The 14208-nt window shown below is 34.2% G+C and overlaps 2 protein-coding genes across 3 annotated transcripts in view; one reads left to right on the forward strand and one right to left on the reverse strand.

The window, feature by feature from the left end:
- Positions 1–14208, forward strand: part of LOC111062733 (WD repeat-containing protein 44-like) — a 69435-nt gene that overhangs the window by 18517 nt on the left and 36710 nt on the right. The window contains exons 4-6 of the mRNA XM_039420519.1: positions 1117–1460; positions 8420–8572; positions 10023–10352. Coding sequence (XP_039276453.1) covers positions 1117–1460; positions 8420–8572; positions 10023–10352 — 827 coding nt within the window. The remainder of the gene's footprint in view (positions 1–1116; positions 1461–8419; positions 8573–10022; positions 10353–14208) is intronic.
- LOC120349798 lies at positions 2250–4653 on the reverse strand. 2 transcript variants are annotated; one of them, XM_039420597.1, is made up of 4 exons: positions 4615–4653; positions 4464–4529; positions 3498–3714; positions 2250–3180 (listed from the first exon to the last, which is right to left on the reverse strand). In XM_039420597.1, the coding sequence occupies exons 3-4, from the start codon at positions 3679–3681 to the stop codon at positions 2996–2998; spliced, it is 369 nt and encodes a 122-aa protein (XP_039276531.1). In that variant the 5' UTR covers positions 3682–3714; positions 4464–4529; positions 4615–4653; the 3' UTR covers positions 2250–2995. The 2 variants fall into 2 exon arrangements, with proteins under 2 accessions (XP_039276531.1, XP_039276522.1); XM_039420588.1 differs by lacking the exons at positions 4464–4529; positions 4615–4653 and having other exon boundaries at positions 3498–3869.

Consider the following 14208-nt stretch of genomic DNA (forward strand, 5'->3'; position numbering starts at 1 on the left):
ATCAGCTTTTTTTAATGAATGGGAAAATTATAGAAAATAGCATGTAATTAATTACAGCTGACTCAATGATAAACCACAACAATATTTTTTGAGCACTTTTAATGTTTTTTTTTATATCCTGGAAAAAGACGAAAGAGTGAGTCAATTTTGTTGTCCAACGAACTTGACCTGTAAAAAGGTCCGAAGAGTACGTGTTAAAAATTTGAAGCTGATTGATCAATCCTTTCTCAAGTTATTATTCAAAAAAACAGACGGACAATGACTTTGGCCTTGAGTCGAAAGTAAGAACTCTCTAACTCTCGTTCAATCCCAAATTTTATTGATACAAAAATAATTTAACCTTAAATAGAATAATAATAATAATAATAATACTGAGAGTGATGCCCACATAAGCTCTTAGGCTTGTGCGTGGGTAATGAGTGAGAGGGATGATGATGATGAGAGATGACTACTTTTCAGGTAGCGGGACCGACGGCGGAGAGAAATAGAGCAGCGAAGAAAATGATAAACAACAAAAAATCAAAGATACAGAAATGTAACCTCAAAAAATTTTCCTGCCTTTCACTGTGATGAGACAACAATGTATAACGACATATACACACATGGTCTCATGTATATCCTACCGATAGTGGCCAGCCAAGGATGCAAATTATGTTCACTCTATGACAAACTGTATAAAATTTAAATTCTCCATGGACCAGATAGAGCCATATTATTGCTATGCTTCTCTTAGAATTTGTCTCAAATGGAAATAACTGCTTAAAACTCTAAGCCGTTAGCATAGCCACCTCTAATACTCTGTATTAATACTCTGTATTAGAGGTGGCTATGCCGTTAGCCGTCGTCATTATAAATAATTTGCATCAGTTGTTTGTCAATAGTTGAGTGATTGGACGACACGACTCAGTTTATAAAAATTATAACTTTTATTTTACACTACAAAAAACCGAATTACAGAATTTCGGGAGACTAACTAAACACTATTAATTTATACATAAAGAAAACAATGCGCAGTCAGCTAGATACTATAACAATGGGGTTGAGTATTACTATTAGAGATATTCAAATGAGTATTTATCTATATCTAAATAATGATGTTTTGTAAATGTTGACTAGGCGGAGGTGGCATGAGTTTGCAGCAGCGTGACTCAACGGTAAGCAGTTCGCTGAGTGGGTCGACGAGCACGCTGAAGAGTCAGTCGGAGTTCAGGGAGGAGGACGACGTGCTGGAGGAGAGAGAGAGAGACTGTGAGGAGGAGAGGAGGCCAGTGCCGCCTCCCGAGCCGGACGTGATCGCCAGCACCAAGTCGAGCAGCAACAGTGGTGCAGTGGCCGCCCCACCCCCTGCGGATCCGCCTGCCGTCGTCCCGGTCGCACCTCCGCGCAAGAAGAAGAAGAGCAAGCCACAACCTGCGCCTGTCCCTATACTGCCGCTCGACACACAACATAATATTGCAAAGGTATCTTCATCACTTTATGAAAACTTTGTTTTGAGAAAGGTGTTAGGTCCTAACCAACTACTTGGTTTAAACTGCTCAAACATTACCACCCATTACCCTTCCTACCCAGCACAATAACTGGAGTATTAAAATTAACATCAAATATATTTGATACCGTACTAAGAATTTACAGCCGCTAATAGCTTTGTACTCTTGAGCAATCCTTTGTCCCAAAAAATAATTTATCTTATGTCTTGCTTTTTTAATTGACTGTGGAAGGTTCAAGAAGGTACAAGTAAAAATGTGAATTCAATGAATGGGAGCATATCATTATAACAATATAAATTGCACTTAGATTTTTGATCGAGCGTTAGCGAGTTATCACTTTTGACTTACTGAAGACCAAAGTCGTTGTGCGTCTGTTTGTATGTTCAACAATAACTTTAGAATTGATCAATCAGCTTCAAATTTTGAACACGTATTCTTCGAAATTTTTACAGGTCAAACTCGTTGGCCAACAAAATTGACTCACTCCTTCGTTCTTTTTCAGAATATAACAAATAATAAAATTGATAGTGCATAAGAAAAAAAATTGGTTTGTTTTACTATTTAGTCAGCTGAAAGCTGCGTTTACACCAAAGTTATTAACAAAATGCTAATAACTTAATCCTGACAGATTCTATTAGATTGAACAACTTATCATACACATTATGAACATTATGTGTTTGTCAAGTTCCGTTACATTAACATTTTGTTAATAACTTTGGTGTAAACCCAGCTGAAGGATTCATTGCATGCAATTACAACAGTTTTTCCATTAATTCATTCATATCATCAGCTGAGACTATTTGGAAGCTATCACACAGACAAACTTTCATGCGTTGACACATGATTTTAGCTGATTAATATACAACATAATTCACAACTTTTTCATCAACAAACTGGTACGGGTTAAGATATCAGTGTGCGGTTTTCGCCATTCTTTTTTTTTGCTCATAGTATAAGTCATAGGTATAAGAATCACCATAAGAAAAGGTCATACCATTTTAAGAGCACTAGGTCTATATCAAAGCAGTTTATAAAAATTTACGGAAAGGAGGATTAAATTCATTTACTGCATTTTCAAACCTTTTTTAGAGCATAAAGAGAGAAGTAAAATTAAGTCACGCATATATTGTGGAGTAATTCAAGCAGAGCATCACTGCTTTTTATAAAAAAAATTGTGAGAAATACTTGCCCTAAATATAATTACAGCAGGAACTTATAAGATTGAAACATTTACAATAATAAGAATAATAAATTATAATAAGCATACCTGCATTATTGAATATCCATTATTTTTTATTGTTCTTTCACTGTTTTATGTTAACCTTATTGCTAATTTGATCCACATTTTTATCACACATGTTATTAAATCACACTTTTGTATTCTTTCATTTGAACAATTTTTTTACACTATTTCAATTTTTGATCATCATTCATTTGTAATCATTTCACATAACCTCACATGTTTGCCGTCGTTTCACTGCACTTGCATCGTTATATCATCCACTAAATCATGGAAGATCCACACCGCTTCCTGGAGCCCACATCGGCGATTTCAAAGACGGAAGATGTCGCGCGGGAGAAACGCCCATGTACCGCCATTCCAGAGGTCCGGACGTCCGCACCTCACACCACAGAATTCCCGCCGCCGACTGAAGACCATACACCCACTTCCATGCCAGATATGAACACCCTCCTGGAAGCAATAAACAATGTGAATAAAGAAATCAGACTAGCAATTGAAGAAACCAAACAAGCAAGAGAAGAATTAAAGAGGGAATTCCAACAGATGAGGAAGGGAAATGAACAGGGTTTAGAACAACTGGATCAAAAGTTGAAGGGAGCAACGGAGGAAATCAGGATGTTAGGACGGCAAATCGAGGAGGAATATCATACAATAAAAATCAATATTGGACCAGTGATTGAGCCCATGCATGCGAAAGCAGACATACTCGAGGAGGAAGTCATTAAACAAGCAAGCAAACCTGGCACATGTATGGAGGACCAACCTACCGAGAATGTCAAGACTGAAGTTGCACCGCGCCCCACAGAACGCTGAGAGGAGCTGGACGACATCACCCGCCAAGCCGAGGACACCACCCATGGCATAGAGGGACAGAGCCCGTACCACCGCGCGCAGAACACCAGGAGTCCAAGGACATTGCCCACCGAGTTGAAGAGCAGCCCGCACCGCCATCCACCCATATCTCCGATCCACCGAAGAAGTCACCTGCAACAAACAAACCTGTCGAGGATAAACATTGTAATTGGTCATCAAGCAACAGAAGGCAAATCAAAACTTTCAAGAAATCACAAAACAATAGAAGTAAAACAAAAACCCACAACAAATCAAAATCACAACCAAAACTAAAAACCTATAAATCAAAACAACAAACAAGCAAGGTCACAGTACATCAGAGAAGAAAACCATCTAATAGAGTTCATTTACACCGCCGTCATGTTAGGCTAAAATTGAACACTAGACTTCTCCCCGCCATGCAGAAAAGAAAAACAGTATCAAGAAGGACCTACAACCTCCGGCATGTTAGATTCAAATATACCAAACTGCATGTCACCGGCCGACAAAGAGGAAATACATTTGAAAGAATTGATCTACACCACAGGCATGTTCGTTTTAAGTCAAGTTTAATGAAACGGATAGCCACAAATTGGAATTAGACCTTGAATAACACCAAAATCAAATCTAGATGGGGGCTTGAGGAAGAACAATTTTGAATTAACTTGAAATTACATTCGTGGATTACATAAATTATCTAACTTTTCATAATCACAGCCTACCTATCGAATCACATCTTTGCAGACTGGCACCTTTCTACTGCAGCCTAATCATCAACGTAACCTAACTTCGCCACATCTCAGCTAATAAGAAAATATCATCAATCCACATTAAATGGAGAAATTATTATCAACTTTAAGTCAAGAAAATAAAACTAAAAAACAACTTTAAAAATTACCAACCTGATCAAGCCATCCGCCTCATGCTACAGTCACCACGGAAACAACCGCCTACTACCATCCGCCCACCTAAAAAACAAAAACAAAATCTATATTATCAACAGAAAATATTTGCAAATTAGAAATAAGATGGTTTAGTTAGCATAGAAATAACCTCGAAATGTGGAATCGATGAAGAAATCAATTTAGAACCAAAGCCTGTTCAATAATTTTTCTTCACACCAGCCAATGTGTGCAAGATCACAAGAAAATTGTATTAAAATATAGCAATATCATTATAAATTGTTGTAATCTATTATTCAATGTAAAAGTATAAATAAAAATGCAACCAAAAATATATTATTTATGTTGAATTGCACGAAAAATAGGCATGTTTTAAATGTTATATAAATGTATCTCCAAAACTCAAGAAAACTAAATTCTTGTCCTTAAATATGAAATTTATTATTGTTATATCAAAATATCATGAAATGTAATTTAAATCAACAAAAATAATCTTGAAAACTTACATTTGTATTTAGCATTAACAAAATCACATCAAGTGTAACCCTGCTTGTACACAACCTACCAAGCGTACAAAAGGAATTGCTCGAATCAAGCGGTAGACAATTGTTAAGTCACCGAAGTTAATCATGTTCTCACCCAAATATATGTAAAAGCCCAGACAAAGAGTCGAAACCTGTAACACCAAATAATGAAAATCTATATTTGTTGTGAATATCGCTAGAATCCCAAGAGGATAATATGTTGAATTTTTTGTTGTATTTGTTATAGTTGTGGGTTTGCTAGTAAGCCACCCTTGAATGGAAGTTGTGAATTTGTTTAATGAAGGATCCAAAGAGACCTCATTAATTGTATTTAGATTGTATCCAATGAGAGGAACAATCAATTATTTCTTTTTCTCGTAGCCAAAAGTGCACGATATATTGTTTTAGTGTTAAGTGTGAAGTTTGTAGAAGTCAGGAGATAAAATGGTGTATTCATCACAATATCAGATTTTTCAAATAGTCATTGTTTTGACTCTTCTTCCAATAACCTATTTAAAATATCCTGGGGGCTTTTGTGTGATGAATCTTTTGAGTAAATCTCATGAAAGGAGAGAATTAACTAGAAAAATTATAATTACTCTTATAAAATGAAAGGTTTGCCAAACGAACAGTTAGCACCTGAGCGATAAGGCTTCCTTATCAACAGCTGAGTATAAGATAAGAGTACCGTTTTGTACTACACATTTTTTCAAAGAATTATTTAATAAAATTATAATTATTTTGCAAATTAAGTACAAACCATTTATGAATTGCTCATTGAACTTTTGGAGGTTATACTTTTGTTTACAATTGATCAGATGTTTTGTAGCAGCTCAGACAGAGCTGACTGACTCAATATATTATAAATGTCATGCCAAGTTTTCATGCAAGCTATAATATTATTTCTAAAATTAAGAACTATTCAAAAAGGATAAAGAATTTCAAATAGAAAAATAGAATGTATGTATTATTGTTAAAATTATTTATTATTCACGAAATTACATTATAATGTCAAATGTTATTATAACGAACTAGGTCATAGCATGAATATTGTATCACTGACAAGAGCAGCAAAAATTAATTATAACAGTTTCGAATATAATAAGAAATAAAAATTGTATAGAAATAATTTATTCGAAATAATTGTTTAGAAATATTAAATTATAAATTATTGACTCAACTGAGTCACATGGTGAATGAATCTCTTTGGCAAGTCTAAGCCAATCATATGTCATAGAAATGGCACCAAAAGGGATGATCGTTTGAAAGCATCATATGTTAATCTATTATCAGACAGCAAACCTGCCTTATCATAATATGATATTATATTATATGTATGCTATTATATTATATGTATATTATATATATTATATGCTAGTGCATGTACACTGTATAGGGGAACTGTATCTAGAGAATTAAGCAATTTAAAAAATTATACAAATTAAGTTATTATTGTAATCAAAGGAATTATACTTTACTGCTTGCCACTGACGTCATGCCTACGTCATAATCATTCTACCAATGGCAAATTTTCATGCAAATTAATTACACAGAGATTCTCAGAAAAAGGTTCTAGCCAAAGGCTTAGAAGAAGGCAAGACACTTCCCTTTTAAAATCCTCACCGCTAAGACCTTGTTGAAAAGTTACCAAAGACCCATTAGTGAAATTTTGTTCGATTTTTGTATATTTTATCTGTGAGCCAATATCTTAGGCTAATTTATCTACTATTTTATAAATTTATTTCATCAGTCGATGATTCTAGAAATTCAAATTTAATTATTTCCTGATTTAATTGGTGAAGGAAAATTTAATAAAATTCCACACGTGCTAAGACCAAAGCCTGGACCAGCCACCGATCATACCAAATTTGATCTAAAGGAACCACAACCGCCAAGAGGATTCACGTGAGTTTTATATTTTGGGGCCCCAATCTACGCTTCAAAAGAAAATACAGTGCAGAAAATATAAAATTTTCTTCGTTAAAGTAATGGCCACGCCGACAAGCACTTATAATTATTAAGATCCTAGATTTTATCTGATATAGAATTTATAAGAACTTGTAGTTGATTAACTATCCTCCGCTGCCAGAACCACGACCCGAGTAATTTTTTCAAATCTTTTATAATTTGTTTTCACTATTTTTTCAAAAAACTGTTAAATTTATCAATTATAAATTTTGTTGGATCATGCATGGTATCATTCGAGCACAAGCAAATTTCTAATAATTTTGTTAATATTAAACTATTTTCAATCTGTAATCCAAGCTTTGAATCTGCACTGTCAAATCATATATTTTATTATATTATATTTCCATTTTGTCAATTCGTCTTCTGAGTTCGATTATTTCTTAAGCCTGTCAATTATTGTGTCTGACACGTTCTATATTATCAAGAACCGATCAAGTACGATTATTGAAATAATTGATTCAACCTGGATATTGGAGCAGATCTAAGTGGATGTAGTGTGTGGGGTCAGATCGAGATTCAACCTGGATTATTGAACTATAATAGGATTATAATAATCCAATAACTTATTGGATTATTCAACCTGGATAATTGATTCAACCTGGATAATTGATTCAACCTGGATATTGGAGCAGATCTAAGTGGATGTAGTGTGTGGGGTCAGATCGAGATTACCTATTCTCTGTCCTTACCTGCTCATATATCAGCTTTTATCTGTTACCAACTTTGGCTTGGGAGCGAATTTTTTGACTGTATGGCAGATGCAGCTGGAGATCATATAATTTCCCACAATAGAGCATAAAGCCCGACAAGACTGTTCTCGAAGTATATTCCGAACGATCTCTGGTCCTTAGTACCCTATTTTAATCCTTCGGAACTTATTAGAGACGCAGTCCCGTAAATTATCTACATCGGGATTTTTTGCTCGACCTGTATGATTTTGTATGTTGTTTCATCACAGGTAATAGTTTTAAGACTTCTGTATTCAGTGTTTAGCGACCGCTACACTACCTCTGAAAATTTTATCATTATACAATCAGTCATAAGAAGAATCAAGGGTGAGCGAGTGTTTATGCCTCCCGCGATTCAGACGATTGTATCGAATCTTGTAGTGACTCAATCAGTCTGGTTTACACTTAGCGTCCACGCACGCATTTTCAAATTTCTAACCTCAATACTGGTGACTCAGTGCAAGATTCATTACACGTGGAGCTATATATTTGCAGCACAGCACAATTGCAGATGCAACGTGAGGCATTTAAAATACAGCACCATACAATTTGGCTCGTAACGTGGGGCTATTTGTACTCCACAATACTATCTATCAATAAATTTTATTGATCATTATAACAATACTCTTGAATAATTATAGTGTCATTACAATGCTATTTCTAAAACCTATCTTTTGCTGCTTCTTGTTTCATTGAGTTTCTTAGCCCAACCTCTAATTCGATAATAAATTTTCAGCCAAGTGCAAATGAGATGCCAGCCAGAACGATGACATGCAGGAGTTGTTCCCTTCCTAGTCCGGCCAGCACCATTGAGTCTCTCACTAGAGAATTCGAACACTCGTTGGACATACATTCTGCTACTAAAGGACAATATGTTGTCAAACCTCAGGTAATTTTTAAACCTCCACTTACCATAATCTTGTTTCATAAATATTGAAAACTAGTAGTAAAGATAGTAGATGCAGTGCAACAGATAATGAAAGGCTACCGTATGTCTCTTAACGATATCTAGTAGTAGATGGTTAATGAAACTTATGAGCAGTAGTCTAGTAGGTTACTGCCAAAGTTAGTAGAAAGAAAAAACTGTCTACTAACGTTGGGTTACTGCTAGATCATCACCACCAACCAAGGTTACAAAATTACTTGAAAATTTATTGAAATTTTACTGTGAAACAATTGTTTTCATGTGGAATGACTTCAAATATCACTTCATATATATGACTTCATATATATAATCTTTAATGTTGTTTTTCTCAACAAGGTACACACAGTCTGCATCAGTGCCGATTTTAAGGTTTATCATTGGAATCCAATGACATGTGATTCAGATGACGCATCATGAGAAGAGCCCTGACAACAAGCTGACAATTATCATTACTGGCTCACAATAATTTTGAGATGAAAATTTTATGCTTGGACACGAAATACAACCTAGAATAAATACCAAACAAACTTACATTCCGAATTGGAATAGTTGAGGGTAATGTCCGAGTTGGAATACTGAGGGTAATGCCCACATGAGCTCTAGGATTGTGCGTGGGTAATGAGGCTGATGATAATGCGGGATGAGTGGATTTCGAATCACCGGGAAGCTATTTTTCAACTCATGAATCTCATTCAGAGGAGTCTGGTCAGTTGGTGACCATTTCAACAAAGGTAGCAGGCGCATGATTCTCAACTCATCTAAGCGATAGCTGCTTATCAGCGCGACCACTCAGTGAAACCGCTTCCTTGCTTTCTAAATTGTGATCTACTTTAATGTACTTACTTTCCTTATTCGTCCTTTGTAACTGGAACAAGAAGCTGCGCTCCTGCAGTAAAGTATCTAGTGTCTTTAGTGAGCTCCATTCAGTTTTGATTAACATTGGTGTTGCTATTTTTGTCTATCATTCGACAAAGCAGATAGTGCTATCCTTTTCTACCTCCCCAACGATGCCAGATCGTTTCTCAACAATGAAGAAATGTAATTAATTAAAAAATATTTAATCTCAATTATGGAAATTCATTATTTAATTATTAAAATTCAAATTCATTTATTTGCCATTGATAAAATAAATACATTGCAATATATATTTTCTTGACGAATAAAATAAAATGTTTAATTTCAAACAACAATGAACACTTGATAATTATATCAGATATAAAATAATGCCCACAGTATCAGCTATTTTCTATAGAAGACAGCGGCAACGCTGATCTCCTTTCTTTCTTCACTGCCATTATAACGTGGACCTCACCAAAGTGACCATTTTGTTTGCATGCTTACAATGATTCGTATATTCCAAACGTATCTCATTATATGAAATTATGTCATACATTTCGTCCATGCTTATTCGCAGGATGAAGATCAATCGAAAGCAGAAGGTCCGTCGCAGAGTGAGATAGAAAGAGTGGAACAGCTGAAACGACAAATACTCCAGCACCGTGAGAGCTTGAACATGGGGAGCGCGGTGGACAGAGGTCATCATCACCATTTGGACACCAGCCACGTGCTGAGTGCCAGCTCGAATGGCATCGTTGGCAAGTCGTCGCTCAAGCCGTTCGGATTCAGTCCGCGCAACTCGAGAGAGCGCCGTCGCTCTGCGGGAGACGAACACGGCCTCATCGCACAGCAGCTCAACATGTTCGTGCGAACCAGGACTGACTCTGGCAAGCAGTTGTCAGACATGGTCAGTTCCACTCCATATAATAGATAACTTAGAATTAATTCCATTCCCACAACATGTTCGAACAAGAATATTGTGTATTAGATAAACTTTGTAGCTTACACTGGCTCAACTTGGCTCAACTTGTAGCTTAGCTTGGCTTACCTTACAAGCTCAGCTACAGCTTACATAGTTTGCAGCTGAAGTAAAGTATGATTGTCTGTAACTTTGTAGTCAGCTACTGAAATGAGTCACTGGACGTGGGTTAGATGTATAGAGATGTGGATTTCTCGATTAATTACCAAGTGCGGTATAAACACTTGTGATTTTCACCGATTTCACTGACATTTAGTAATATAATTTCTACTGTAAGTATTGTATATTTATTTAAAAGCTCTCCAGTGAATGAATACCTTATGCCTTTCTAAGAGTTCGAAAAATGATAAATACAGTACAAAATTTAAACTACATATTTTGGTATTTAGTATATAAAATTTGAACTTTCCAAAACCATGGAATCATTAAAATCAATAAATCAGTGGCTAATGAATGAATCTTATTAATTATTCTCATAAATCGATAGATTTCAAGAAATCAGTGATTGATACAGTTTTAAGTTTCTTTATTCCATTAAATCTTCACTTCAACTCTCACTTCTATATAATTATAAAATAAATTGTATTTGTATGAGTAAAATTGCTGATGATGGAAGCGGTTGATGAACCTCTATTTAAGTAGCTGCTGTTAGATTAGTCAAACGTATAGCAAATGAGAGGAAATCACTTGAATTGACATAAGAATTAACCTCCAACTCATCTGTATTTTAGAATTTTACTCGTATAAATACAATTCTACTAGATAAAGAACTTCCAGTGATTCAAATCAGTAAATTGACTTTGTTACTGTGAATTGTTTTGACTATGGGCCTTTTTAATCTCTATCAAAAGTCTCATGATTGTATGAACTGATTTTTTTTTTTAATATTGAAACACCTATCTCACCCCTTTGACTACCTTTCCTTTTTCAAATTATCATTCTTATTTCATGAAAAATCAATAAAAATGGAAAATGGGTTCATCTTGATGTGGGTTTTATCATTTGCATTTTCAAATTGAATGCTAACATAAGTTAGACTATGTCATTTATGAATAATTTCATATCATTAAACCAAGTTTTAAAAAATACATAAAGAATAAAACACTATTAGTTATTGTTGATTCCACTTCTTTATTTCATCACTCAACGGCGATTTCGTGGCTTCACTAGTCACATTTTCAAAAGTACTGATGAAACCACGAAATCGCGGTCCAGTTCTAAATTAAAGAAGTGATATTGACAATGTCTAATGTATTTTCTTTATTATGGAGCTCCAGAATATCAATAGAAATTCTACAAATAAGTTGAAATAATAGAAACCTATTCATTAATATATTGAGTCTCTAATAATAAATTATAACAATTGAGCCTCTTACTTCGTGATATTGAAAGCAAATCCACCAATCTTGCTTTCAATCATACAATACCCTCTTCGAAAAATATATTAAAGAATACGATGTGATCAAATTCATATTGTTCATTTATAAATTCTTAAATAAAATAAATTATTTTATGCTCAAATGAGTAGAATTTAATTTTGAAGATTCGACTGTCATTGTCAATATTGTAGAATCGTTCCATAATTGAATAAAAACACACATATGTTGTCAAATTCTACACAACTTGAAACTTGAAAATGTGACCGGTGTGGTCACGAAACCATGGTTGTGTACCAAATAAAACTGTAAAATTTGACAACATAAGTGTATTTTTATTTAATTAATTTTGAAGAGTAATTTTTGTTATTATCCATGAACATTTGGTCATTTTTAAAATGAAACATTGTACGATTGGGGTGATATTAATTGTTATCCCACTTGTTTGTCCAGAGTAAATTTTATTCGAATTTGATAGTAAAAATGCGAATTGTTCATATTTTACGAGTTTTTTAAGCTTCATACTTTTTTCGTCGTTTTACACAAATAATTTATTATATTCTAGAATATCTTATAAATTTTCTATCCACGTAAATCTTCAATTACATCACATTCACAATTGAGTTATTGTACCCATTCATGAATTATTTTTTGTGAAATATTGCATCTTACTTGTCCTTGTTGAATTTATTTTTTTTTGTTTTATGACAAACTTGGTAATACTCATGCATATTCATGAGAAGGCAATTTCAAGAAAACTATTTTAGTTTGCGGACTTTTTAGCAGAGAGGTCATTCACTACTCTGTAAACAGAGGTAAACGTAAACGTTTACGGAGGTAGTGGGTCATTCCATTTCTCCTCGATCCGCAAGGGAATTCGAGTTATTTCACTTGAAATTAGCTATGTTACTTCCCTTTTGATAATTTTCACTAAATTATTCCATTTTCATTATTTCATCGTGTATATACATGATATATCATATATTATATTGTATATTATCCAATCACATTGAATCTCTCCATACATTTTTATATGATTTTACTTTTTTCTCCTCTCTCCTCACAAAATCCTCCTTGGTGTTTAAGTTTCCCAGTAAATATTTATAACATTTAAAATCAAAAGTTTTATGACTTCTCATTTCAGCGTTTTGAATTACATGCTAACAATTTTTGTAGAGGCTGAAATATGTAAGTCAGCTGTATACATGATGTCTCTTGAAAACCTATCACCCTAGTTTTACACTTAGATTACAGTAATCAGCAAACGAAAGGACCGTTAGTGTATTGTAGTGTTAGATACTATGAGCTACTCCTGCAATCTAGACAATATTACTTTCTCCTTCTTCTTACATCTGTATAAATTATCATCTGTATTCCTACTGTCATATTTTTGTATTCTTTCCATCCACCTTTTATGTATTAATTTAAATTTTTTTATTTACCTTGTTCTGCATGTCTGTTGTAAATAGTTTCTGTTCATTTAGCTCTCAGCTTATTCTAAATACAAATTCTAGAACTTAATGACGTTCAAGTCCAGAAACTTGCTTTCTAGAGCCTAAAGGCATGTCTCACAAGGCGTAAAAACCTATTCCTCCCTAAATATGAGCACGCTACTGGGAAGCGTCTTGATTCAACTTGAGGTCTCCAGTAGTTGGCAATGAAACATGATTTCAACAAATCTCATTTTGAGTGCACTTGCTTCCTAGTTTTGGTAGCACATGATGTTTACACACAAGTTATGTACAAATATTTGAACACTGGTTCTAGCTCATTTCTGGCTTTTATGCACATTTTAATATTCACACTTTTGGTATATACGTGTGTGGAATAGATGGTGATGAGTGTTGTTAATACTTTCTTGGTTGTGTGTGGCATGATAGGTTACCGGTACTCATTCTTTACTCAAGTTATTAGTTAAAGAAAAGCAAAACACTGACATTCAACTGGGAAATTATTCAGTTTTCAATTTATTTTGTATTATTACTCTCTTCCAATATCTCATGAATTCATGAATATCTTGAACGTTTCTGATGAGCCATCTAGAAGTATTAGATGCAAAATTAATATGTTGAACGCAATTGTTATTGCAATCTAAATTGGATGATTTACAATATGTATTTTTTAAGAAAAAAAAATTGCATCAAAACGTTCCATGCTTTACAGAAGCTTTTCATGTTTCGCTATTCATATTTGAGAATTAATTTTGATACTGTATGTGGATTGAAATTGTATTTACTCTTCTTCGTTCACAGTGTAGAACAATCAATTTTATGGTCAAGGTATGACAAATGTTTTTCCATTCTTCCCATTGTCCCTAATGATTTATTCGCGATTTCATGAAGAGGTCATCAAAACGTGAATTTAATTGCATTGAGCTGTGATTTATGATGTTATATACCAAACAACTA

The sequence above is a fragment of the Nilaparvata lugens genome, chromosome 1, assembly GCF_014356525.2.
Source record: "Nilaparvata lugens isolate BPH chromosome 1, ASM1435652v1, whole genome shotgun sequence".
Lineage (NCBI taxonomy): Eukaryota > Metazoa > Arthropoda > Insecta > Hemiptera > Delphacidae > Nilaparvata > Nilaparvata lugens.

Bases quoted from the DNA above. Each gene is read 5' to 3' on its own strand.
- LOC120349798 (XM_039420588.1), bottom strand. From the start codon at position 3,759: ATGACCAATTACAATGTTTATCCTCGACAGGTTTGTTTGTTGCAGGTG. The intron at 3,181-3,497 runs GTAGGTTGGTCC...TATTGCTTCCAG, and splicing joins CTTCAGTCTTGACATTCTCG to GAGGGTGTTCATATCTGGCA.